Genomic DNA, 27,151 nt, shown 5'->3' on the forward strand with positions numbered 1-27,151 from the left:
TTAGATAACCTTAACAGCTATCTTCAACAAACTACCCTGATGCATAAATAAATAGCCTAGTAGAGGAAAATACCTGACATAATCTAAAAGATAATAATCCTTGCCCCGGGATAGTAGTAGAAATTTGATGACAACGTCTTATTCTTAGGTCATTGCTAACCCAAGGGCATCTGATAACAGAGCTAAACACCAAATAAAACTTGATTCAATTTTTATTATTTTCTTTTTTCTAAGTTATAGCAATGGTTGTCATTTCTGAGACCATACATTGGTAGGTTTCATTTTGTTTGTTTGTTTTTTGAGCTTGGGTGTTGTTACATCTTTTAATCCAAGGTAATCTCTTTATCACACACAGTTTTAATGTTTCCCTTATATTTCTCACTATCTGATCCTGTTTTATTTACTTGTATCATCCCAGTGTCTCATCTCCATCAAATAGGGATTTTCTCCTGAGAACAAGCTCCTAGAAAACAAGGACTTAGTAATGTTCATTATTAATGGTTCATTGCTATTATAAATGTCTGGACCATTGAAAACAATCAGAAGATCTGTGGAATCAAGTTGATTATTTGTTAATTATTGTTTTAGGTGAGAGTATCTTATGAGATGATTTTTTCCCCTAATTTCATCAGAGGAATGAAATCTTAGCATTAATTTTGGAGATTCATTGCTATTGTCTCCATATTGACTATTTTTGAGATTCGGATTTGAATGATTAAAAAAAAGAATTTGAATGATTAAAAAGCCATTCCTATTTATGTCCACTCTTATAGCACAAACTATAAAAGAGTATGAGGAGAGGTGGGTCAAAGAATACAAACTTTCAATTATAAAATGACTGAGTTTTGGATCTAATGCACAGGTTGATGAGTATAGTTAATAATACTGTGTTGTATGCTGAAATTTGCTAACAGAGTGGATCTTAAATGTGCTCACCACACCAACAAATCAAAAAAGGTAGTGATGTGAGGTGATGGCTGTGCTAGCTTGATTGTTGTAATCAGTTCACAATGTATATGTAAATCAAACCACACATTGAACACCTGAAGTATGTATAATTTTATGTTAGCTAGACCACGAGAAAGCTGGAAAAAATTAAAATACATACTCATAGGCATAAATCATTTTATTTCACTTTGCAGATAATGCAGCTTTTATAAATTGAAGATTTATGGCAACCCTGGGTCGAGCGAATCTATTGGCACATTTTTCCAGTAGTATTTGCTCACTTAGTGCCTGTCACATTTTGGTAATTCTTGCAATATTTCAAACTTTTAATTATTATTGTATTTGTTATGGTGATCTGTGGTCAGTGACCTTTGACGTTTCTGTTTTGTTTGGGGGCCTCATGTACGGTACCCATATAAGACAGGGAACGTAGAAATAAATGTTGTGTGTGTTCTGACTGCTCTACTGACCTACTGTTCCCCCATCTCTCTCCCTCTTCTAAGGCCTCCCTACTCCCTGAGACACAACAATATTGAAATTAGGCAAATTAATAACCCTTCAATGGCTTCTAAGTGTTCAAGTGAAAGGAAGTGTCCCACATCTCTTACTTTAAATCAAAAGCTAGAAATGATTAAGTTTAGTGAGGAAGGCATGCCAAAAGCCAATATAGACCAAAAGCTAGACCTATTGTACCAAACAGCCAACTTGTGATGCAAAGTATAATTTCTTGAAGGAAATTAAAAGTGCTACCCTAGGGGTGCCTGGGTGGCTCGTTGGTTAAGTGTCCAACTTGAGCTCATGATCTCATGGTTTGTGAGTTTGAGACCCACGTCGGGTTCTGTGCTGACAGAATGGAGCCTGGAGCCTGCTTTGGATTCTGTGTCTCCCTTTCTTTCTGCCCCTCCCCCACTCACGCTCTGTTTCTTTCTGTCAAAAATAAACATTAAAAAAATTTTTTTTAAAGTGCTCTTCTAGAGAATACATGAATGATAAGAGAGTGAAACAGCCTTATTGTTGAGATGAAGAAAGTTTGAGTGGTCTGGAAAGAAGATCAGACCAGTCACAACATTCCCTTAAGCCAAAGCCTAATCCAGAACAAGGTCCTAAAAACTCTCTTCAACTCCATGAAGCTTGGGAGAGGTGAGGAAGCTTCAGAAGAAAAGTTTAAAGCTAACTGATGCTGGTTTCTGAGGTTCAAGTAAAAAAAAAAAAACAAACCCATCTCCATGACATACAAGTGCAAGGTGAGGCAGCAGGTGCTGATGTAGAAGCTGCAGCAAGTTCTCCAGAAGATCTTGCCAAGATAATTACTGAAGGTGGCCACACTAAACAATACATTTTCAGTGTAGAGGAAACAGCCTTCTTTTGGAAGATGTCATGCGGGACTTTCATAGCTAGAGAGGAGAAGTCAATGCCTGGCTTCACAGCTTCAAACGACAGGCTGACACTTGTTGGAAGCTAATGTAGCTGGTGACTTGAAGTTGAAGCCAGTACTCATTTACTATTCCAAAAATCCTAGGGCCCTTAAGAATTATACTAAATCTACTCTGCTTATGCTCTATAAATGGACCAATGAAGCCTGGATGACTGCACATCTGTTTACAACGTGTTTACTAAATATTTTAAGCCCACTGTTAAGACATACTGCTCAGAAAAAAAAGGTTCCTTTCAAAATATTGACATTTCATTGGTCATTGACAATTCATGCAAGAGCTCTGATGGTGATGTAGAAGGAGCTTAACGTTGTAGTCACGCCCGCAGCCCTTGGATCAAGGAGTAATTTTGACTTTCAAGTCTTATTATTTAAGAAATACATTTCATAAGGTTCTTCTGCCATAGATTCTTCTGATGGATCTGGGAAAAGTAAACTGAAAACTTTCTGGAGAGGGTTACCATTCTAGATGCATTTAAAAACATTTATGATTCATGAGAAGATGTCAAAATAATATTAACAGGCATTTGGAAGAAGTTGACTCCAACCCTCATGGGTGACTTGGAGAGGTTTAAAACTTTGGTGGAGGAAGTGCAGTTGTGATGGAAAGAGCAAGAGTAGAAGTGGAGTCTTAAGTTGTGACTGAAATGGTACAATCTCATGATAAAACTTAAACAAATGAGTTGCTTCTTATGGATGAGCAGAGAAAGTGGTTTCTTGAAATGGAATCTACTCCTGATGAAGGTGCTGTGAAGATTGTTGAAATGACGACAAAGGATTTAGAATATTACATCAACTTAGCTGATAAAGCAGTGGAAGGGTTTGAGAGGATTGACTTCAATTTTGGAAGACATTCTACTGTAGGTAAAATGCTATTAAGCAGTATTGCATGCTACAGGGAAATTGTTTGTGAAAGGAAAAGTCAATCAATGGGGAAACTTCATTGTTGTCTTCTTTTTAGAAATTGCCACAGCCACCCCAACCTTCAGCAACCACCACCTGATCAGTCAGCAGCCATCAACATGGAGGTGAGACCTTTCACCAGCAAAACGATTATAACTCCCTGTGAGCTCAGATGATAGTTAGCCTTTTCTAGCAATAAAGTATTTTTAAATTAAGGTAAGTACATTATTTTTTAGACATAATGCTATTGCACAGTTAATAAACTACAGGATAGAATGAACATAACTTTTATATGCATTGGCAAACCAAAAAATTTATTTGACTCACTTTATCGTGATACCTACTTTATTGTGATGGTCTGGAACCGAACTTTCATACCTCTGAGGTATGCTTGTGTTTTGAAAGTGAAAAAAAAAGGACTACAGATAGCTGAGATCTATGAGCATTTTATATAGGACCAGAAAGTGGATAGAGCAATAAATGCTTTAGAATGTCTTAAATTTCTCTTAATTATATGTGACAAAAGTAAGGCAAAACATTTATCAATTGTTCCTATTACCTGCGTGGTTTTCATAGAACATAACGAGAGAAATTAAAAATTAAAAATTTTTAGTTGGCTAGCTAGCAAACCAGTGGGTCAGAAATATGGTTCGAAAAACAGTTGCTCTTTCTAGAAGAATTCAGTTTCTTGTGGTTATACAACCCAGGTCCCAGTTTTTTATGCTGGCTAACAGCTGGAAGGTAGCCCTTAGCCTAGAAGGCCACCAGTAGATCTTAGCCAATGTGGCCTTCTTACAACACGGTAGCTTCCTTCTTCAAGGCCCACAGGACAATGTCTCAGACTTCTTGTAAGAAACCATCTTATTAGGTCAGGCCTACCCAGCACAGTCTCTCTGTTGATACTCAAAGTCAGCAGATTAGGGGCCTTACCAACATCTGCAAAATTCCTTCATTATGGAATATGTTGCCATATAACATAATCTAATAATGACCATATCATCAGGTAATATTTGGTTAGTGGTGAATGCTTAAAATAGTACATTGTGGGGCACCTGGGTGGCTCAGTTGGTTAAGCGTCCTACTCTTGATTTCAGCTCAGATCATGAGGTCACCGGTTTGAGAGATCAAGCCCTATGTCAGGCTCTGTGCTGACTGTGCGAAGTCTGCTTGGGATTCTCTCTCTATCTTTCTCTCTGCCCCTCTCCCACTCATGCAAGCTCTCTCTCTCTCTCTCAAAAAACACACTGTGAACACGATCCTATAAACAAACGACTGTAATTGGATTGTATAAACATAAACTTTAAATTTTACATCACTTTACATGTTACAAAGTGCTTGTACATAGTCTGCATCATTGGATTTCCAGGACTACCTGTCAGAGAAGCACAGTAGATAATTAGCCTAATGTTACCAGTGAAAAAACAAAGGCTCAAAGCTGTTAAAGGATTGTCCAAAGCTCTACGGCAAATTAGTAGTGGAGTTGGGGCTTCAGCTTCGGGTCTTTTCACCCTATAGTCCAGTCCCCTTTGTTGCTAATTCTATAGTTTTCAAACCATGTTTGGTGAGGTTCTAAGGCGAGGTCTTGGGGATTACTCAAGAACTGAGGGTGACACTAAAAAGCCAGGGATTAGGGTCGATATAGTGACTCTACTTTAGTTGTTCTATATATATGTTGGGGGTTCCATGCTCCATGCTGCCTTGTTAAAGGTAAAAAAGAATGTTTATAACAAAAATTTAGTTTAAAACTGTTTTACATAGCTGTATATAAAAAAACCAAGAGTCTTCCAGTGAAGTTTCAAGAAACTGTCATTTCTTGCAGCAGCTGTTGAACCTTTCATAAAGACAGAAAAAACAGCAAAAAAAATGCATTAAAGAGTTGGTTTGAAATGTACACTTAGGAAAAAAAGACGAACCCTACCTTCTTCACTTTTTCAATAAATATAAAAAATCAGTACCTTCTTAATATCTGGTCTCTTATTTTTCTTTTCATGCAGGCATTGACTGGCAACAGAATACATGGTTTCAATGGAAATGGGATCAATGTCATTCATCTTCGTATCAATATAATCTTCAATTGTCTTTTCTTCATCTTCGATTTCTTCTTTAATATCTAGCTTTAAAACAAATGTTAAAACTTTAGTAGGAGTTTCAAAGAAAAGTGAGAGAAATCAGAATGTAAATGGATTTATTTCATCTACTTCATAACAACATGTACTCTTATTTTACTGTCTATTTTTATAACCTTACTAAGAATTAAAGACATACAGGAGAAACCCTATTTGTCTATTTATACATCTATTCATACCTAGGTACATACATACCTTTTAGATACTTTCGGCCATTTGCCTTCTAATTTTTGTATTTCTGTTGCTGAGCTAATTGCGCTCATGTTCCCATTGGCAGCATTTACTAGGCTGCTAGCCCAAGGTGATTTGCTTCTTGATGTGCTTCTGATAATGCAATTCCAATTTCTGGACCCAAAATCCTCCTCCCTGGACAGGCACACTTGTCTATAGGTACTCAAATTATTGAATCAAAGATAAAGAGGTAGAAGGAAAAAGGGGACAGGGCCATGATAAAAAAGTACTGTATAGGGAGAGAGACATAGAACTAGGATGATGTAGTGGGTCAAGTGATGGCCCTGAAAACAGTATGTCCAAGTCCTAATCCCCAGAATCTATGCTTATGACTTTATTGAAGAAAAGGTCTTTGCAGATGTCATTAAGCATCTTGAGATGAGATCATCCTAGGTTATCCACGTGGGCCCTAAATCCAATGACGAGCATCTGTAGAAGAGACAGAGAAGAGAAGAAAACAGACACAGAGAAGACAGTGTGACCACAGAGGCAGAAATGAATGATGTGGCCTCAAGTCAAGGAATGCCAGCAGCCATTAGAAGCTGGAAGGGGCAAGGCAAGAATCTCCTCTGGAGCCTCCAGAGGGAATATGGCCCTGACAGCCCCTTGATTTCAGATTTCTTGCTTACAGAACTATGAAAGAATAAATTTGTTATTTTATGTCCCAATTTCTTTTTTTTTTTTTAATATATATATATATTTTTTAACATTTATTTATTTTTGAGACAGAGAGAGACAGAGCATGAACAGGGGAGGAGCAGACAGAGAGGGAGACACAGAATCTGAAACAGGCTCCAGGCTCTGAGCTGTCAGCACAGAGCCCGACACGGGGCTCGAACTCACGGACCGTGAGATCATGACCTGAGCCGAAGTCAGACGCTCAACCGACCAAGCCACCCAGGCGCCCCTATGTCCCAATTTCTTACAGCAGCCCTAGGAAACTATTATCATGGAAAAGACTACTTATGTGAGGTCTGTTGTAAACCCTCCAGAAACTCTTCCAGAAGAATTTTAAGGGGCGCCTGGGTGGCTCAGTTAAGCTTCTGACTCTTGGTTTCGGCTTAGTTCATGATCTCATGGTTCATGGGTTTGAGCCCTGTTTCGGGGTCTGTGCTGACAGTGTGGAGCCTGATTGGGATTCTCTCCCTCTCTCTCTCTGCCCCTCTGCTGCTCTCCATCTCTCTCTCTCAAAATAAATAAATAAATACACATTAAAAAAAAAAAAAGAATTTTGAAAGCATTTGGGTGATGGCAGAATCTAGTGATGTAAAGGTTCTTTCAAGGATCACTCACTCCCTTTTTGTTATATTTGTAATAAAATCTTACTACTTTATGGTCATCTTGCATTCACACCTTAAGAGTAAGTAAAAGGGTATAAACTTCCCTGAAGTTTTATGATTTTCATTATTATATGATCATGCATAAAGCTTAGGACTGAGATGGATTGTGTGTTTTCTGTATTTCATCCTTACTCAAACCAAAGGTTTGAGTCTTTCATAATATATTAAAGGAGAAAAAGTCTGAGGGAAAAGGATTTAGGCTTTTAGACAGGTAGGCTTTGCTTAAAAGTATAAATTACACAGTAAAAAAAAAAAAAAAAAAGGAGAGTTGTTTTAGTTTTTTTTAACTGTCTTGTATTTTTATTTATTTATTTTTAATTTTTAAACATTTATTTATTTTTGAGAGACAGAGAGCACTAGTTGGGGAGGGGCAAAGACAGAGGGAGACACAAAATCCGAAGCAGGCTCCAGGCTCTGAGCTGTCAGTACAGAGCCCGACGTGGGGCTTGAACCCATGAACCATGAGATTATGACCTGAGCTGAAGTCAGGTGCTTAACCAACTGAGCCACACAGACACCCCAACTGTACGGTTTTTAAAAAAAAAATTTTTTTTTAATGTTTATTTATTTTTGGGAGACAGAGAGACAAAGTACAAGCAGGGGAGGGGCAGAGAGAGAGGGAGACACAGAATCTGAAGCAGGCTCCAGGCTCTGAGCTGTCAGCACAGAGCCTGATGCAGGGCTCAAACCCACGAAGCTCAGATCATGACCTGGGCTGAAGTCGCACACTTAACCCATTGAGTAACCCAGGCACCCCTGTATTTTTAATTTACACACTTTCTCTATATAATCCCATCCACACCCAAAGCTTTATCTACACTTGGACACTAATGGTTCCAAAACATTGTATCTGCAGCTGAGGCTTCCTTCCTGATGTCCAACACACAGTAAGTAATGTACATACACTATAATAACATATATATAGCTATATATAGCTATATATTATATATAAGATATAATTATTATGTAGATAATAATATAAATATATATTATACAAATAATAACTTTTCACAATAATATTAAGTTCTGTAAATATACCTTAATGCGAAATGTTATATAATATATAATACCGGAATAGTACATATCCAGGAAACCATGGAAAGCTTTATAATGTACTTTTTATTAAGGGACACCAGTAACAATATTATAACATATAGATATCATACTTATGGCTTTTATTAAAAGAGTATGACACCAAACTCTTGAGCAAACATAGCTTTTGACTTTCTAATCTCCATAGGGAAATAATCTGTTATTCATGTATTATCTGAATTTTTCACACTGGTTTGTCTCATTAGAACACATAAATTGGAAGAAAGTCAGCGTAGATATTTAATTTTAAGAAAAGCTTATACATGATAGTATTTCTGTAATCTTTAGTTTACAAAAGATTTTTGTAAATATTTAATTTTATAAAAAGACCCTCTAACTTCTTAAAATTTACTATATGGGGGAAAAAAGGGGCAAGGCATAATTTTCTCATAACTTTAGCATTCAGTTAGTCTATTTATGCAATTGCCAACGAATGCCGAATATAATACACAGGTAATGTTTTCTATCATAATTTTATAATTAAAATACTTCATAGCGGTGCCTAGGTGGCTCAGTTGGTTGAGCGTCCGACTCTTGATTTTGGCTCAAGTCATGATCCCAGGGTAGTGGGATTGAGCCCCACATTGGGCTCTGTGTTGAGTGTTGTGCCTGTTTAAGATTCTCCCTCTCTCTCTCCCTCCCTCTCTCTCTCTCCCTCTGCCCCTCACTCCAATTCACACTTTCTTGCTCTCTCTCCCTCAAATAAAAAATAAACAAACAAATAAATAAAATAAAAATAAAATACTCCATAATAGAAATAGATAGCAAATTTTACCAGTAATTCTATTCTGATACAAATGTGAAAGGAAGCAATATTGTTTTTTCTCTCTGAGCTGAAAAGTCTGTTAGTAATCATCCTGAAAGTAACAACAACAACAACAAAAATACTGGAGAAGACTCAAAAGATTATATAGTTCTATTCTGATATTACCCACAAAGAAACCAGAACATAGAATATATAAGTGACTTTACCAAGCTTCACAAATCCTTCATGGCAGAGCTGAGATTAGAAGTCTGTTATGCTTTTTCCATATGCCACTGGGTAATTGCCAATGGAAAAATTGCCAATAGAAAGTGACATATCTAGATGCCAAACTTACCCATACAAATTTAGATTATAAATGCAAAAGAAAAGGACTGGAAAAAACGAGTCTTTCAATTACCAATAACTGAGGTTCACGGTATTCATCTACAGCTGGAAGTCCAGTTATTATTTCTAATAAAACCTATGAAGACAAAAAAAAAGATCCATTGCTGTAACACTCAAGACAACATATAGAAACTAGACAGAATATGGATCTTGATTATGAAATCTGATTAATCATTTCCACACATTGCATTATGCCTTTCAGGCATTAAAGCAGAAAGGACATGAGCTGTGGTCATTTCTCACCATCATTCCCTCACAGAAACCTTGGGTTCCAGCAATCCCCACAAGCAGTACTTTTCGATTGTCAACTTACTAAACAATCAGCTCCACTCACTATGTATTCTAGACATTCTGTCCCCTGTCTTGCAGGGGATTCTTCACAAGAATAATTGTCTCTGGCTTTTAGAATATTATTTTCTAAAGTTTAGGCCTATCCTACAACTCTGTGCCTTAACAACACGGTGCTATGAAGTTAAATTTCCATATAGGAAACATACGTGCAAAAATAAGATGACGTAGCACCTAATTTCTCCAACCATTTCCACTCACTCCATATTAAAAGTTATTAGGAACAGACCAGTAGATCAGAAAATGCCAAAGTGTACATCTGTTAAAAAATATTTCATTTAAAAACTGACAGTAAAATACATGCTGTATATGATTTGCTTTATGCACTAATTTAAGCTTCATACTAATTTGTGAGGATAGTGTGCTAAAAAAGTCATTTCTTACAGTAACTTCAGAAACCAATTTAAAAGTTTACAAATTTGGAGAAGCTTTTATGACTTTCTCATTTAACTAAAGGTTAAAGTAAACAATATACATACTTACATAAGAGGGCTAAGAAAGACAGGTGTGTTCAAAATATTCTACTTCAACTTCACAGTTATAGCCAGAATGATTATTGTTACGAATTATATATGTGAAACTTACCACACCAAAGCTGTATATGTCAGATTTGGGTGTTATTTCTCCTCGTAAAGCCTCAGGTGCCATATAAGCTGTTGTTCCCACAATTCTGCTAGTCATGACTGTTTGGGCAAACTTCTCAGAAGCCCGTGCAAGCCCAAAGTCTGATATTTTGGCTGTAAAGTCTTCATCTAGTAAGATATTTGCACTGAAATAAAGTTTGAAGAAAATAATATTTTTCTTTTCAAGCAAGTCAAACAGTCAGGTGTATGAACATATATACATATTTACAGAGTAGACTATTTAAAAAAAAAATTTTTTTTTTTAACGTTTATTTATTTTTGAGACAGAGAGAGACAGAGCATGAACGGGGGAGGGGCAGAGAGAGAGGGAGACACAGAATCTGAAACAGGCTCCAGGCTCTGAGCAGTCAGCACAGAGCCTGACGCGGGGCTCGAACTCACATACCGCGAGATCGTGACCTGAGCCGAAGTCGGACGCTTAACCGACTGAGCCACCCAGGCGCCCCCAGAGTAGACTATTTTATAATACACATCATAAAAGCCTGAAATTTGTGTAAACAAATCTAGACTTCAGATTGAAGCTAAAGAGAAATAATTGTCTTCTTTTTCCTTTTTGTTTCTTGAGGAACAATTTTAGAAGAATATAAATGAAATAAAACTGTCCACATTAGTAAGAGATAATTTCATTGTTTCACAAATAATTTATTTTGGGAAAATATCCCTCAGTCTCCTATAGCTCCAGTCTTAAATTCCTTTCCTAACATTTCCCAACTCATTTAAGAACAAATTTCCAAACAAAGTATCTTAATTATTCATCTCTTTATTCTTTTTTTTTAAGTTTTTAATTTTAATTCCAGTATAGTTAACATGAAGTATTATATTAGGTTCAGGTATTATTCTCTCCCTCTCTCTCTTTTTTTGTACTATCTGATAACTTTCAAAGAGGAAAGAACATGGCTAAAAGGTCTTCATTCATTCATTACACACATTCACTCATACACACATACTCACATTCAATAAAACTTTATCAAGGACTTGCTATGTATAATAGTATTTGATCTCAGTGCTGCATAGAGGGGGAGTTTTCAAATCTTGTCCGTGACAAAGGTATATACCTAATTTTAAAAATCCAAAAAATATTCCACAATGGTGATGTTATGTACAAAATGCTGAGAGAACAACTAAATGCCTGGAAGAACTGGAGAAAATTCTAAAGACAGGGTAAACAGTGTGATTAAAGGATTGTTAGAAGGTGATGGTTAAATGAGGGGAAAAGGTATTTTGGCAAATGGAGCAACACGTACATAGTGATGAAAACAAAAGCATGTGATCAATTTCAAGAAGCTGGTGACCATGGAACATGGAGAGAATATGAACTTCATTCTGTGATAGCAGGACGCCAGTGAAAGTTTCCTAGTAATGAATTAGTGCTATTACACCTCATTTTTAGGAACACTACCTGGCCAATGTAGTAGTGAATGGAAGAGAACTGGTACAGACTGGTTAAAGGCTGACCATGAAAGCTTGTAATAAAATAAGAGATAGAGTCTAGATAAAGAACACTGTGGGTGAAAAGGAGCTGAAAAGTTTGAGGCATGTTCAAAGGAACTTTGTAATTAGTCTGATACGAGGAATGAGAAAGACTAGCTGGGAGACAGGATGAATAGTGACTTCATTTAATCAGGAAGAGAATATAGGAGGAAGACTGGTTTGGAAGAGAAAATGAACTTGATTTCTGACATGTTAACTTGGAGGCTGCTGTGGGACATCCAGGTGAGGTATTTTTGGCCTGGAGATACTGAAAATATAGGATTGGAGGCTGATGATACGGATGATGATAGAGTCACCCACAAATAGATAGTAGGTGAAGTCAATATAATGTCAGTCAGCAAGAATACGTTGTGAGAACAGAAGAGACAGGAGGTGAGAACATGAGGAAATGCACCAATATGTAAGGGATGAGAGAGAGTGCCTGTCCTGTCATCCAAGCTTGATCCCTCTATCTGGACTCCATCCTAAATTCTCAGGAACCTTACTCTATAAATTATCTTCTTCTTTCTTCTACTTTATCATCTCCCTCTTCCCATAGGCATAAAAGCATGCTTTAGTCTTCACCATCTAAAAAAAAAGGTTTCCTGAGTGACATATTATTTTCAGCGATCATTCTTCACTATCCAAATGTCTTTTTTTTTTTTTTTTAAATTTTTTTAACGTTTATTTATTTTTGAGACAGAGAGAGACAGAGCATGAACGGGGGAGGGTCAGAGAGAGGGAGACACAGAATCTGAAACAGGCTTCAGGCTCTGAGCTGTCAGCACAGAGCCCGACGCGGGGCTCGAACTCACGGACCGTGAGATCATGACCTGAGCCGAGGTCGGCCACTTAACCGACTGAGCCACCCAGGCGCCCCCACTATCCAAATGTCTTAAAAGACTTGTCTACACTCACATCTCAGTTCTCCAGCTTTCTCTCTCCTCAACTACAAGCTGAATTCTGCCCAATTGCTACGTGTGGAAACAGAGCTCTGTAAAGATACTAATGACCTTCAGGGCACTAATCAAATGGTTATTTTCAATCCTCATCCTGACTTCCAGAAAGCAACTGATATTTTTGACTAATACTTCCTAGGAAATGCTCTCTTTCCTTATTTTCACGGATACCACACTTTCCTGGTTCTCATCTTACCTTTCTATGCCTATTTTCTTAGATTTCTTAGGGATCATGCTCTTCTAGTTGGCCATTAAGTCTTAAAGTTCCTTAGGACTAAATCTTGGGACCTTTTCTTAATCTCTATCTCTCCTTAAGTGAATACAATCATATGACAGGTCTTCAATTATCGCCTACATGCAAGTAATGCACAAATTTAATGTCTTCAGCTCAGACTTCTTTCAGGTCCAAATCTGTATATCACATTGTCTGTTTAACATCTCTACTTCTATATCTTAAGAGAATCTTAAACATAACATGTACAAAAGAGAATTCATATTCTCAACCCTCAACCTGGTCCTCTTCCACACATCATCCCAGAATGCAATTCAGGAAGCTACAAATCCAGGAGTCATTCCTGATATGTCCCTCTTCCTGACCCCTCTGCAGCCAAGATATCAGCAGGTTCTGCTATCTTAAATCTCTCAAATCTGCTCACTTCTTTTGATATGAACAGCTATCACCAAGACTTCTGTGAAAGCCTAACTCTCCCTTCTTACAAACTGTTCTCTACACTGAGAGTCAAAGTGACCTTCTCAAAACTTAAACATGAGGCCACATTCCTACTTATAATTCTTCAACGGCATCTGGTTATTTGATGATAAAAGTAAAGTCCTTACCTTAGTCTATTAAATCCTACAGGGTTTAGCTCCTTGCTGATTTCTATAAATTTATCTTGTATCAATCATTCCTTCCATTTCTGCACTTCAGTTATAACTGTGTTCATTTCACTTCCTGTAATTAATTCATCATGACCGCATGCTCCCTCTCAACATTGGTTTCACAAATGCAGAATGCTGTTTTCCCTACCTTCTTTAGCCACCCTCAACTTGAGCCCATTTATTTCCCACTCATTCTTTGGATCTCTGCTAAAATATCACATCCTCAGAGAACACTTCTTTATACTAATATTTATATTAAATACTGTATACTGCACACTAAAGTTTTTTATGATCTTGTGATCATTTGTCTGATGTCAAATGCAACAAGTGCTACTTTTGCTAAATATATTATCTTCAGTGCCTACCATATGGTAGGTGCTCAATTAATATTTGTTACTTATGTAAGAAGAAAGAGACCTGAAATGCACCCATGGAGGATGAAAGTGATTCAGAAAATAATGGTGACCTCGAAAATAATTTTGACAAGGTAAAAGTGGTCAAGAAAAACAAAATGCCATGCTATTAAAAAAAAAAAGGCCATGTAGGATGAGCACTAAAAATAGATCATTGGGTTTGTAATAAAGGAAATTACAGAACATCTTAATGAGAAGACCTTTCATGGGGTGCCATAAGTTAAGACATGCATATGAATATGAATTGAAAGAGTGAGAGCAAGTTATTCTTTAAAAAAAAATTTTTTTAATGTTTGTTTATATTTGACAGAGAGAGAGGGACAGAGCATGATCAGGGGAGGGGCAGAGAGAGAGAGAGAGAGAGAGAGAGAGACACAGAATGGGAGCAGGCTCCAGGCTCCGAGCTGTCAGCACAGAGCCTGACCCGAGGCTTGAACTCAGAAACCGCGAGATCATGACCTGAGCTGAAGTCGGACACTCAACCAACTGAGCCACCCAGGCGCCCCTAGAGCAAGTTATTTTTTAAAGATAGTTCTCCAAAAGCTTTTTAAGAGTAGCATTTACCTTTTAATGTCTCTATGAATATGATGGTTTTCATGTAAAAAACTGATGCCAGTAGCTGCACCCTGAGCAATCTTGCATCTCATATGCCAAGAAAGTGGTGGAGTATCATCCTTATAAAGTAAGAAAGCAACCCATTAAAAAAAAGAACAACTTTCTCAGCAACTGCTGAAAATGATATCATATCACCCAGATTTAGAATTGCAATTTTTAAAAACTGTTCAAAAATAATCTCTAAATAAGATCAAACCGGAGTTACCATTTCTTATTTGACAATAAAAATATATAAGAGCATCTTCAAAGACTAGTCTTGACTGATAATTTTATGTTTAAGATTATTACCTAATAGAATGGCAATCCCAGTTGTTTACCTATCAGCTGTATAATTTTCAAAGAACAAGAAAAATATTAAGATTAATGTGGTTCAAATAACCTTGTCACAAAGTGAATATTCATATTCCAACACATAAACAGAAAGCCAAGCAATATGATGAACAAATATCTTACCAAGCAGGACAGCCTGTCCAGCAATGAGCCATTGGGCATGTAAACATACACTAAGCAGAGGTCATCTCCGTCACTTGAGAAACCAAGTAGTTCTACTAAGTTTTCATGTTGACACCTATGACAAATAATTTTGCACTCAAAATTATTATGATACATACATACATTCAGCTGTAGGTTGAAGGTTATTCAATTTGGAACTTTAACAGAAAAAAAGGAGTAAGAAAATATTGATATGCTATGTATCATTATATTATAATATGTATGTTTATAGTATGTATATTTATTACAACTGCTTATAATTTTCTGCAAACAGTTCTTTCAGACAATACTGATCAACATTAGGAGCAACCCCTTTTTCCACTTTATAGTAAAAGCTCAATACTTTAGAACTTTGGAACTTGTGACAGTTTAGTTAAGGACTTGGGTTGATATTTACCTTTGCGTAGCACAATTTTCAATGATAGTACAGGCAAGATTTCAACAAGTCTGCTAAAACTGGTATGACAATCTTTTCAAGAACTTTTTAACACATCCAAAGCACTGATTTATAGACGTGTGATCTTTAACCACATTTAATTTACACATTTCTGATCTTTAATGATATGTTATTTATAACCTAATTTGAGTTTCTTTATATACTTGAATAAAACTAAAGAGAGCTGAAACATAACAAAACCTTAGGTTTCCAAGGCAAAGTAGAAAGAGAAGTGGGCAAAGTCCTAAGTTTAAAGCCTAGCTTCACCACCCTCTGGATATTTGACCTATAGGCCAAATTAACAGTTAACAGGTTAACAACCTCACTGAACTTCAGCAACTTTACCAGATGTGGATAGTAATACCGATTATGTAACACGGATGCTCTGAGAATTGAATGAGCAAATACATGAGAGCCTAGAAATATACTTAGAACATGATAACATTCCATCCACGTGCTTACTCATTTTGATTCAGTATCATCTAAAATTCTGACATTTCATTATTTCAAATCAGACTTTAATTTGAAATCAGTCTGTCCTCATAAATATTTTAAGTACAAATTAAAACAATAAGTGCTCTATTTTCCACCAAACTGGCACATTTTTAAAATGAGTTGGCAACATTTGATGACTTTATACTATATACAAGGCACTGCAGTAAATGATTTACCTGCTTTGTTTTATTGAATTCTCACAATAACTTAATGAAGTAAACACTATTATCCCATTTTATAGATGAGAAAACTAATGAATAGACAGTTAAGAAACTTGGCCAGGGTTATTTTGCTAGTAAGATCCAAAAATTGGTACTTGTTAAAAAACAGTGATAATATTCAACGGTGGTGAGGTAAAGGTGAAATTTGACATTGTAATACATTGCTGGCAGGAGTATAAATCACTATTTATAAAGCCATTTGGACATGTACTTGAAAAGTTTTTAAGAAGCTCATGAATTCTGAATGAGTAATTCTTCTAGGACTCTACCTGATGAAATATGCAGAGCTGCATTTAAAGATTTATGTACAACAAGATTTAATGGAGCTTTAATTTGTAATGTTGAAAATTAGAAATTAACCTAGTAGGGTAATGGTTAAATAAAATATAATCATCATATATGCCAAATAATGAACATATAATACCTTGAAATTAATGTATGATAACAAAATGTTTTAAAATTATTTTTAATGACATGGGAAAATCGTATACACACATCATGAGGCAAGTACATCAAAATATTAGTCATGGTTATCTCTGAGTGATATATTTAAGGGATGATTTTTATTATTGTAAATATATATTCCTGTATTTCGTAGATTATCTACTTTGGACAAATTACTTTTAGGATTGGAGAGTGGGTGTTAGAGTAGGGGGAACAAAATCCTGAAAGAGGTTTTTTTTTTTTTTTTAAATCAGTATGCATTATTTTTACTGTCACTGAATTAATTCCAGTCTGTTCTTTCTTTCTTGAGGTTAAGCAACTAGAATCGGTAATTTATAGCAATGGGTGTAACTGAGTGTAAACTGGTAAATCTCATTAGGATTGTATAGTGACTGAGGGTGACTACACTTATGGTGGTGAGCACTGAGTAATGTAGAGAACTGCCGAATCGGTATGTTGTACACCTGAAACTAATAGAACGCTGTATGTCAATTACATTTCAATATTAAAAAATACATTTAAAAAAAATAAAAAGAAAAAAGGTCAAGCTCTGGAATCAGATCCGAATATGAAAGGCAGATCTGATTTTTACTGGCTATGTGGCCTCGGGCAAGTTACTTAATGTTTCTAAATCTCAATGAAAAAAAAAAAAAAAGGTAGGGAGGTTACAATAACCTTTATGAGGATTAAATGAGGCCACACACATAAAATACACTGCACTACAATTATTAGAATAATTTCCTGATTTGTTTCCCTTATTCTTCCTGAAGACTCCCAAAAATTTTCAAGCATACTGGGTCAAAGTTTTCTAAGCATTCTGGCATATAACTTTTTCCTGGTTTAGGGTTGTTAAGATATCTAAGGGCCTATTATTCTATACTTTTTTTTTTTTATATCTCTATAATTTATCTGTCATGAATTTTGGGAGCAGCAGAGGATAATGGAAGATATTTGAAACCCTTTGTAACTTTGCTATGATTTAAAATAATAACTGCTGTTTTATCTACAGGCATATAAGCATATGCAGCCACAGAATTATAGAGTCAAAATTCTCTCAATTCCTCTAATCTGAACCCTTTATTTTAATTTTACATATCTGAAAATATCACTAGTTCATGGCATACTCTGGGTAAGAAACCAGGCCCCCTGCTTCTTGTCCTGCTCTTTTCCATTATACCACACTGTCAAATTAACTTACTTTGCCATAACTTCTATTTCTTGATCAAACTGCTGTTTCAGTTCTTCAGTACTAATGTCAACCATCTGAAAAAATAATATGTAATATAATACAACATGATAACCTTAAGGCTCCTAAAGCTAGAAGGAGGCACAAGTGATTGCCTGGCTGATCTTGCTTTCTTTAAAATAGTAAGGCATTATTCTCTCCCTTCTGTAGAGTAACCGAGAGCTGGAAATATTACTGATTTGTTCAAGGTCCTATGGCTAGTTAGCAGAAGGAGAAAAACCTTAAAAACCATATAACCATATAAGTCTCAGTTACTGTAGGAACAAAATGAAATAATGCGGGACTTCATTGTATAAACATTCTGAAGAAAAAATTTGCTGTCAGAAAATATAAGCAAATTTGAAGGCAAAAAGAAGAACAGAACCTGCAAAAGTATTTGTACTGTATATGACAATGGGTGACTATTTTTATCATATAAATATGTATTATATGGATATTTCTAAAACATAATAACAGATTTATAATATAACAAATCAACTACATGCTGAACACTCTAGTAGCAATGGGAATGAGGGATCTAGACAAGAATTTTTTCAATCTTTTTTCTTATTGTGTAATTTTTAAACTTCATTTTTAAATGAGAACAGTAACATAAGAAAGTTATTTTTACAAAGTTCTCTTAGTGTCTTCCCATTTTAATCCTGATTATGCATAAAAGCACTATGTAGAACAGGGCTTCTCAACTTTATGATTCTTCCAAAATTATATATACAATTATATGTGTATGCCCATCACTACATTTTTGTAGGGACAGGATCCATAGCTTTCAACAAAATTTTAAGTGTTCAGAACCACCAGCTTAGAAGATGTTTAAAGAAAATATGCTCTGAAATAATGTATTTCCTAAGAACTTATTTAAAGCTTAAGATAGAGCACCCTAGGAAGCAACTTTTTCCTTTAATTCTTTTTACTCCTAAACATGTAACTTACTGCTGCAAGCTTCTTCACTGCTACAGTTTTGTTGTTCACGCAGCCTTTATACACAACTCCAAACCCGCCCTCTCCCATCTTGTTGCCACCAACAGAAATGGGCCTTTCATCAAAGTTATTTGTGACATTCTTCAATTCATAAAATGAAAAGCTGTGAAAACCTATAATGTCAATGAAATAAGAAAAAAAAGCGCTTCAATAAAAAGGATATTGGTTTTAATAACTTCAGTGTTTTCTCAACTTGATTATTTCATGTATACACAAATATTTAAACTTTGGATTAGACAGGATAGGAGAGAGTAAAGCTGTATTTTAAACTAAAAATTTAAGTTTTATCTTGAGAATTCTGTTTGGTGGTCCTCCACCCAAAACTCTAGTCACTTATTTTCTTTACAAAATGACCTTTTCAAGTTATGTAAATATTTATACATTTTTTTCATATTTCTATGGTTGTTTGTATATTCTGTTGACTGTACTCACTGAGAACACACTAATACAATGAAGATGGTGCTTAATAGGTCAGGAGGGAAAAAAAGAAAACCAACCAAAGAGCTATTGCCAGTGTGCACAAACAAAAGGAGAGATTTATTTCAAAGCAGGGATGGGCTTAATGACAAACCCGCCAGGGGAAAGCACTGTACATGTTACTTACGTGTATCACTCTCTGCTAAACTTGTATTTTCTGGACTTGAGGAGTCAGGGGGCACATAGTTTTGTTCAAGATCCTGCACAGGCAACACAAATGTCCTGTCTTTGCCACAGAGAGGCAATTCTTTCTGAGGAACTGTTACAGCTTCTTTAGCAGGTAGTGTATTAACAGTTTGGGGAACAGCATCTGCCAAATGAAGTTACAAGTTGTTCTTCAATACGGAAAAGTGTTTGTCCAAAAGTTAAACTAGGAACTTGGTTCCTTTGACATCACTTCAGTTTCCACATGTCAACTCCATTTTCTCACAGCACACATGATAAGCTACCTAGTATGAATTTGTGAGTTTGGGGTTAAGGTGATTAGAGAGGGTAAGGCGATGTTTTCAAAAAGTCTATGAGCCACCTACATCAGAGCACTGAAGTGCTTGTTTAAAAACATAGACCTTAACCCAAGTCAAGCATTCTGATACAACCAGGAAGCTACCTGTTTAACAAGAACCCCAAGGGATTCTATTGCACACTGAAAAGTGACAACTGCTAGTATAAATAGCATCAAAGGGAAATAAGGCTATTAGGAAGGCATCTAGACAGTAACCCACCAGAATACAATGTAAGGGTATCATGATCACAGAGTCCCATGAGGGTGGAGGTTAAAGGTAAAGAAAATCAAGAGCTAAAAACAAACAAACAAAACCAACCAACCAACAAAAAACACCCCAAAACTAATTTTCATCCTTCTACACTTCCTACTGGCACAAAACTACCTGACTTGAATGGTGGGCTCAGGCCCAGTCACAAGGCCTCCTTCTCCTTACCAGCAAGTCCAGAGTGCCCTATGTCTGGGGTGCTTTTTGAGTTGGGGAGGGTGGAAAGAATGAAAAGGAGTCTCAAATGTAAAGTTCATCTACTAGGAGAAAAAAGTCCAAGTAAGAAGACATGTTCCCATTTCTGCCACTTGCCTTTGCACCCTAATCGTTGATGCCCTACTCATGCTCAAGTTTACCTGGTAGCAAAAGACTTGCTGGGGCAAAAAACTCATTTTGGACCAAAAGATCCACAAGATCACCAACTGTGCAATTTGTGGTACCCCAGTCAAACAGTAATTCACAAGTGGGGCTTTTTCCAGTTTGAAGTAATGCTTCAAATCTCCTTAAAAGCAAGCAACAAAGAAACAAAATTAGTATGTAAATAGGCTTAACATGAAAATAGGAATTATTCCCTCATGCCCTTGTCTGGCCCATACCATCTCCTATAGTATTAAAGGAAAGGGGCAGCAGAAGAACCAGCCAGAATTACAGAGAACTGGGAAGATAGGCAGAAAGGAAAAAGATGCTGAAGGTGATTATACTATAGGTTAGCATATATTGAGTACTTACTGAGTATCTGCTCAGTGGGCCATGGGATGCACCCACATAAACTCATTTAATTCTCAAAGATACTACAAATGTAGTACTAATCATGAATGAGAAAGCAAAGCATAAAGAGGTAAAATAACCAGCCCATAGCCACACAGCCAAAAAACTGTATCTAAATTGAGATCCAAATTTAGATCTCACTTGACATAAGGGTCTGCTTTCAACCTGCTAAGCTATATTTCTTCCCTACCCGATTTAATAACTCTGCTAGCCATATGAGTTTAAAAAAAAAAATTTTTTTAATGTTTATTTATTTTTGAGAGACAGAGTGTGAATTGGGGAGGCGCAGAGAGAGAGAGGGAGACACAGAATCCGAAGGAGGCTCCAGGCTCCTAGCTGTCAGCACAGAGCCTGACATGGGGCTTAAACTCACAAACCATGAGATCATGACCCAAGCCGAAGTCAGACATTTAACCAGCTGAGCCACCCAGGCGCCCCTTAAATTTTTTTTTAATGTTTATTTTTGAGAGAGAGAGAAAAAGAGAAAGGCAGACAGAGAGGACAGAGGATTCGAAGCAGGCTCTGTGCTGACAGCAGTAAGCCCGATGCGGGGCTCTAACTCACTAACCATGAGATCATAGCCTGAGCTGAAGTTGGATGCTCAACCAGTTAAGCTCTTCAGGCACCCCCAGCCATATGATTTTCAATAAACCTTCCTGTTTAATGAAATACAATACTATACATAAACTTGGAGAATTATTCCTTTGATCTTAATTACATTTTAGTCAAATTAAGGAAAAACAGGTCAGTTTTTTGTTCTTATTTCTTTAAAAATTAGTTTGGAAACTAACACTTAAAAATGTAACAATTTTTCTGGTTTTCCTCCAAATTTTTTACATTGAAAAATTTCAAACCTACATAAAAGTTGAAAGAATAATACCATGAACAACCATTTGCCCTTCACCTAGAAGCACTAATTGACCAGTTGATAACACTTTGTCACACTTGTGTTCTTGCCCTCTCCCTTTACCTGTATGTGTGTGCATGTGAGCACATGTGTATGCACACAGGCTTTACAGTGTAAGCCAGACACCTTGTACAATGTCTCACAGTCTAGATTTGTCTGACTACTTCCTCATGATTAAATTTAGGTTAAAAATGTTGGGTAAGAACACTACATAGGTGACAATATGTTCTTCCCACTGTATCACATCCAGAGGGCACATAATGCAGTCTGTACCATTATTAGTGACCCAAAGTTTGATTACTCGGTTAAGGAGGTGTACTTCAGATTTTTTCTTTGTAAAAGCACCATTACCCTTCATAATTCATAAGTAACCTGTGGATAATACTTTGAAATCTTATGCAGATCTTGTTCATTGACAACTTTTCATCTTGTCGTTTTAGCATCACTGATGAGTCTTGCATGAAGCAATTATTCATTGGTGGTTGTAAATTGGTAACTTTTCTATCATTTTTTCAATAATTATTTGTTACCATTAATCTGTAGAGAAGAGCTTTTTCTCCGCCCCCCCTCCCCCCCCCCGCCTCAACCATTCTCCAGGTTTTTTTTTTTTTTTTTTTTAATTTTTTAACGTTTATTTATTTTTGAGACAGAGAGAGACAGAGCATGAACGGGGGAGGGTCAGAGAGAGGGAGACACAGAATCCGAAACAGGCTCCAGGCTCTGAGCTGTCAGCACAGAGCCCAATGCAGGGCTCGAACTCACTGACAGCGAAATCATGACCTGAGCCGAAGTCGGCCGCTTAACCGACTGAGCCACCAGGCGCCCCCAGAAGGTTTTAATAGTATATCAGTAAACTATCTTTGAAAGTTGCTTTTCAAGGTTTAATCTTAAACTTCTTTCAAGTAACTTAAAGTGCTTATCCTTCATATGAGGAAACACTTCCTAGAAGGACTAAGATAGAAGTTAAAGTTTTCGGATCTTTATTAGGTTAATGCTGAAAATCATAAATTAATGTCTTTTCCTCTTACCTCGAAAGACAGATTTTGATGTAGGTTTGAGCTGAAGTAACAGCTTCAAAAATAAAATCTGTACTTGTATTTTACAATAAATCAAGCAGACATAAGTAGACAAAGAATGAAATTATCTGAAGATAGTGTTGAAAAATCCTGCCTAAGAACTAAAATTCTGTTTATAGATGTGTACATTTATAAGCAACTTTAAAATGTCAATTTGAAGAACTCCCAAAGTACACTGGTAAGGTGGAGTAGAGATTTATACACTTAGAATTTTACTAGAGATGCTTATAATATCCTATGTTCAATCTGGAAATGACAAGTGTGAGGCAGAGGGAACTGTTCTCAGCTTGCTAAACAGAAAACTATAGTAAAAGTAGGAATCTTGATTCTAACCCAAAAACTTATTTGCAAGATCACAATACTAGCCAAGCTAACATAATGGAGAAGGAATAAAAAAATCATACACACACAGAGAGGAAAAAGAGAGTTTTACTTTCTGAATTGCAACATTAGACAGTATTTACATCTATTCATCATTCTAGATTGTGATGTAAGAATTTAAAAAGGAAGATAATTTTATAGGTTACCTTATGTGAAACTGATTGTATCTATCATCACCAGATGGTTTTTTAATAGCTACCGCTAACTTCTTCCATCCTTCTTGAGGATCAATAAAATCTGACAGCTTCCTGATTAGTCCAACATTGAGGGAGCGCACATATGTTGAAGATGTTATGGGTTTATTCATCTTTTCTTCCTAAAATATGGAAAATTCTCATTAAAATTTTACAGTAGTTTTAGTGATGACATCTGTAAGCTTATAAATCACATTTTTCTACAGCATATGAAATGTTGGCAACTGATTACACCATAATAAAGGAACACTCCAAAGTCAACTAACTGATATCCTAAGAAGAAATTAAAATTGTGGTTTATTTGTTTAATTGTCCTCTGTTCTTACTTACTTTCTCTACCTATAATTATCAATAAAAAATGGAAGAATTTTTTTCTGACACTGATATTTCCCAAGTATAATTTATCCAAAGGAGTAAAAAATTTACTTTTTCAGAAAAATTCCTGTGAATATATTCAGGCATCAAATCTATTAAATAACAGAGATTTATTTATTTATTTATTTATTTTTAATTTTTTTTAAATGTTTATTTATTTTTGAGAGAGACAGAGACAGAGCATGAGAGGCAGAGAGGCAGAGAGAGGAGACACAGAGTCCAAAGCCGGTTCCAGGCTCTGAGCTGTCAGCACAGAGCCTGACGTGGGGCTCGAGCTCACAAACCGTGAGATCATGACCTGAGCCGAAGTCGGACGCTTCACCGAGTGAGCCACCTAGGCGCCCCCAGAGATTTATTTTTTAATTTAAAATATTTTTCTCAATCAGTATTTATTTACTATGAAACATTTACCACCACTCTTTGGTAGAAGTAAAAAAAAAAAAAAAGTCCTGAAATAATCTGAGTAGCATTAAAAGATACGGCAAATAGTCAACTTTTTCTATAATATCTCTTTTTCAAATGCTCCACATTATTTGAATTCAGCAGACCTATCTGATCATAATTCATTCCCTACTAAGCCAAACCCTGTGGTTCACCACTTTACACTCTAGAGCAAACCTTTATTTCCTTATTCCCCTTTTTCTTTTGCCACTGCACCCTAGAGAGCATCAGCCAGGGATAGATTTCACAATTTTACTGGTACAACAGCATTGCTGAATATACCTAAGAGAACCTGGTAACTGAGCGGACTGGTATGAATACAAACTAATGGGGACCCCTTCTCCATGGGGCCTTCAACACTGCTGTTAATCCTATTACTTGTCTTCTCTCAGCTTATTGTCCTTAGTGACTATTTCATAACTTACCCTCTTTCCATGTGGTTTTATTTGATCTCTATGCCTCTCATTTTTAGCAAGTAGCAACCTTTCCTTCTAATTCATCAAGACAGAGAGATTTAGATATTCTTCTGTCAATTATTTTCCTGCTTCCCCCGTATATATATATTTTTAAAAATTTTTAATGTTTACTTATTTTTGAGAGAGAGAGACACAGCATGAGCAGGGGAGGAGCAGAGAGACAGGGAGACACAGAATCTGAAGCAGGTTCCAGGCTCCATGCTGTCAGCACAGAGCCCGACGTGGGGCTCGAACCCACGTACTGCGAGATCATGACCTAAGCCGAAGTTGGAGGCCCAACCGAATGAGTCACCCAGGCGCCCCATCCTCTTATATTTTTAACATTAAGATGTACTATAATTAAATTTTGGAGTAAAAAATATATTCACGTGGTACAAAATTCAGAAGCTATAAAAGAGTAAGAAGCAAATGTCTCCCTGATCCTAGGCCTCTATATTTATATTCTCTTCTCTTTGGCCTTCTTTGACCATGGCATCTAAGTAGGTCTATCTGCCTTCAACCTAACTGTCTTTGATCACTGCACAATGTAACTGTAATCATGTATTTATTTGTTTAGTACCTGCCTCCCCCATCAGATTATAAGCTCCATGAGTTCAGGGACTATGCTCTTTCATTCACTAATATAAAACTAGTGACTAGCACGTGGTATATATTGCAGATAAATGTTAGAAATGAATGAATTTGTTGTCTAGTACCATGCTAAGTAATTCATATATTTCACTTAACCCTTACAGTGATGAAGACAATTTTAACATCTTTACTTCACAAAGGTAGTAAATGAAGAGTTGTACATGAATCTGTATCTTACTCCAAAATTCATTCCATATGTCCTTGCTTCTATAACTCAATGCATTGTTTGAGTCATTCTCTTTTCTATAAAGACAAGACATATCCTTTCATATATTCATATGTTCAAATAACATGTCAGGCTTTGGGGGTGCCCGGGTGGCTCAGTTGGTTAAGGGTCCAACTTTGGCTCAGGTCATGATCTCGCGGGTTCCTGAGTTTGAGCCCCATGTCAGGCTCTGTGTTGACAGCTTGGAACCTGGAGCCTGCTTCAGATTCTGTGTCTCACTCTCTTTCTGCCCCTCCCCCACTGATGCTCTGTCTCTCTGTCTCTCTCTCAAAAATAAATAAACCTTAAAAAAAATTAGAAACAAACATGTCAGGCTTTGTACTAAGTGATGGGAGCTACAGAGAGGAGAAAAATCTTTGTTTTCAAGTTTCTCAGTCCAGCAGGGGATACAAAGAGTGAATGATAAATGTTACAAGAGGGGTGTGCAGGGTGTGGAGGCCCAGTGAAGGAGCATCAAGCCAAAGCAGTCTAAAGGAAATATATCAAGACAGATTTAGGTGGGGTGGGAGATTAGAAGGATGAGTGAAAAGGAATGAGGATAAACCTAAAAGGAAATTCCAAGCAGTAGGAATAGCAGGGAGAACATGGATTAGGCTCAGGCAAGGAGTTTGCTATGGCTGGAGCATGGGATGCATGTCATTAAGTAGTAAGAGAAGAGGCTGGAGAGGTAGGCAGGGCCAAATCATCATGCACCTCAGATATTCAGACAAGGAGTTTAAGCTTTCTACTAAAAGTTATCAGGAAGCCATTTCAGGATTTTAAAGAAAGGTGTCATGAGATCTTATTTGGTTAAGTGGATTCTCCTGGATAAAAAAATTTGAAGGGATGTATATTGAGATAAAGAGACCAGTTTGAAGACTTTGCAATAATCTAGGTCAGCAGAAATGAAAGTCTGAAAAAAGTTGAGGAATGGAGGGAAAAAAAGACTCAAAGATTTAGGAGGCCAAATCGAAATAATTTAACGACACATCAGATATTAGAGGGAGAGGAGAGTGAGGGAAATCCAGAAGTTGATTCCTGGTTTTTTGGCTTGGGCAGTAAGATGATAGAGGAAATGAAGTGTTCATGGTCATGTTAAATGTGAAATATCTACCTCTGGCACCATCTAGGGGATTTGGCACTAAGTAGCTAGATATATGGTCTGGAGCTTAGGAGAGAGGTTTAAGTAAAGAATGCTCAGTGTATGAGCATTCTCAAATGTTCACAAGTAAATTGTTGGTTGAAGAAACAAGTAAATATGAGGTCGCCTATTAGGAACATATAGAATATGAAGAAATGAAGAGAAAGAAGAACCTTTAAAAAGTATTGATTAGCCATGGAGGTAAGAAAAAAAACTAAGACAATAGCATATCAGAGATTTCTAGAATAGGGGATAGGTTGGTATAAAAGACCCAGAGAGGTCTGATAAATACTGATGGGTGTGTTAGATTTGGAAACTGGATGACTTAAGAACAGTTTTTATAGAGCAGTGAGTGAATGATAAAAGTGCATTTTCCAAGAAATCTGGGTTTGAAGGGAAGGAGACACAGAGACAGAGACAGAAGGCATCTGTTCTCAAATTTGGTCTT

General features: G+C 36.5%; 1 protein-coding gene and 1 long non-coding RNA gene across 4 annotated transcripts in view; one reads left to right on the forward strand and one right to left on the reverse strand.

Moving 5' to 3' along the window:
• Positions 1-5,234, forward strand: part of LOC128774898 (uncharacterized) — a 23,475-nt gene extending 18,241 nt beyond the window's left edge. Inside the window, exon 2 of the long non-coding RNA XR_008419397.1 lies at positions 3,342-5,234. This is a non-coding gene — a long non-coding RNA (uncharacterized LOC128774898). The remainder of the gene's footprint in view (positions 1-3,341) is intronic.
• The window catches only part of IRAK4 (interleukin 1 receptor associated kinase 4), a 25,550-nt gene continuing 2,941 nt past the window's right edge, over positions 4,543-27,151 (reverse strand). For 2 of the 3 annotated variants that reach the window (XM_019419094.2, XM_019419096.2), the window contains exons 2-12: positions 23,388-23,557; positions 20,466-20,611; positions 19,467-19,649; positions 18,815-18,975; positions 17,837-17,901; positions 15,004-15,118; positions 14,500-14,609; positions 10,156-10,339; positions 9,236-9,298; positions 5,239-5,397; positions 4,543-5,114 (exon numbers count right to left, since the gene is read on the reverse strand). In XM_019419094.2, the coding sequence (XP_019274639.1) occupies positions 5,079-5,114; positions 5,239-5,397; positions 9,236-9,298; positions 10,156-10,339; positions 14,500-14,609; positions 15,004-15,118; positions 17,837-17,901; positions 18,815-18,975; positions 19,467-19,649; positions 20,466-20,611; positions 23,388-23,548 (1,383 nt within the window). In that variant the 5' untranslated portion in view covers positions 23,549-23,557 and the 3' untranslated portion in view covers positions 4,543-5,078. Of the gene's footprint in view, positions 5,115-5,238; positions 5,398-9,235; positions 9,299-10,155; positions 10,340-14,499; positions 14,610-15,003; positions 15,119-17,836; positions 17,902-18,814; positions 18,976-19,466; positions 19,650-20,465; positions 20,612-23,387; positions 23,558-27,151 lie in introns of those variants that run through there. The other variant, XM_053894590.1, reaches the window with a different exon arrangement.

Source organism: Panthera pardus, unplaced genomic scaffold, assembly GCF_024362965.1.
Source record: "Panthera pardus isolate Hobbes unplaced genomic scaffold, ASM2436296v1 HiC_scaffold_6, whole genome shotgun sequence".
Lineage (NCBI taxonomy): Eukaryota > Metazoa > Chordata > Mammalia > Carnivora > Felidae > Panthera > Panthera pardus.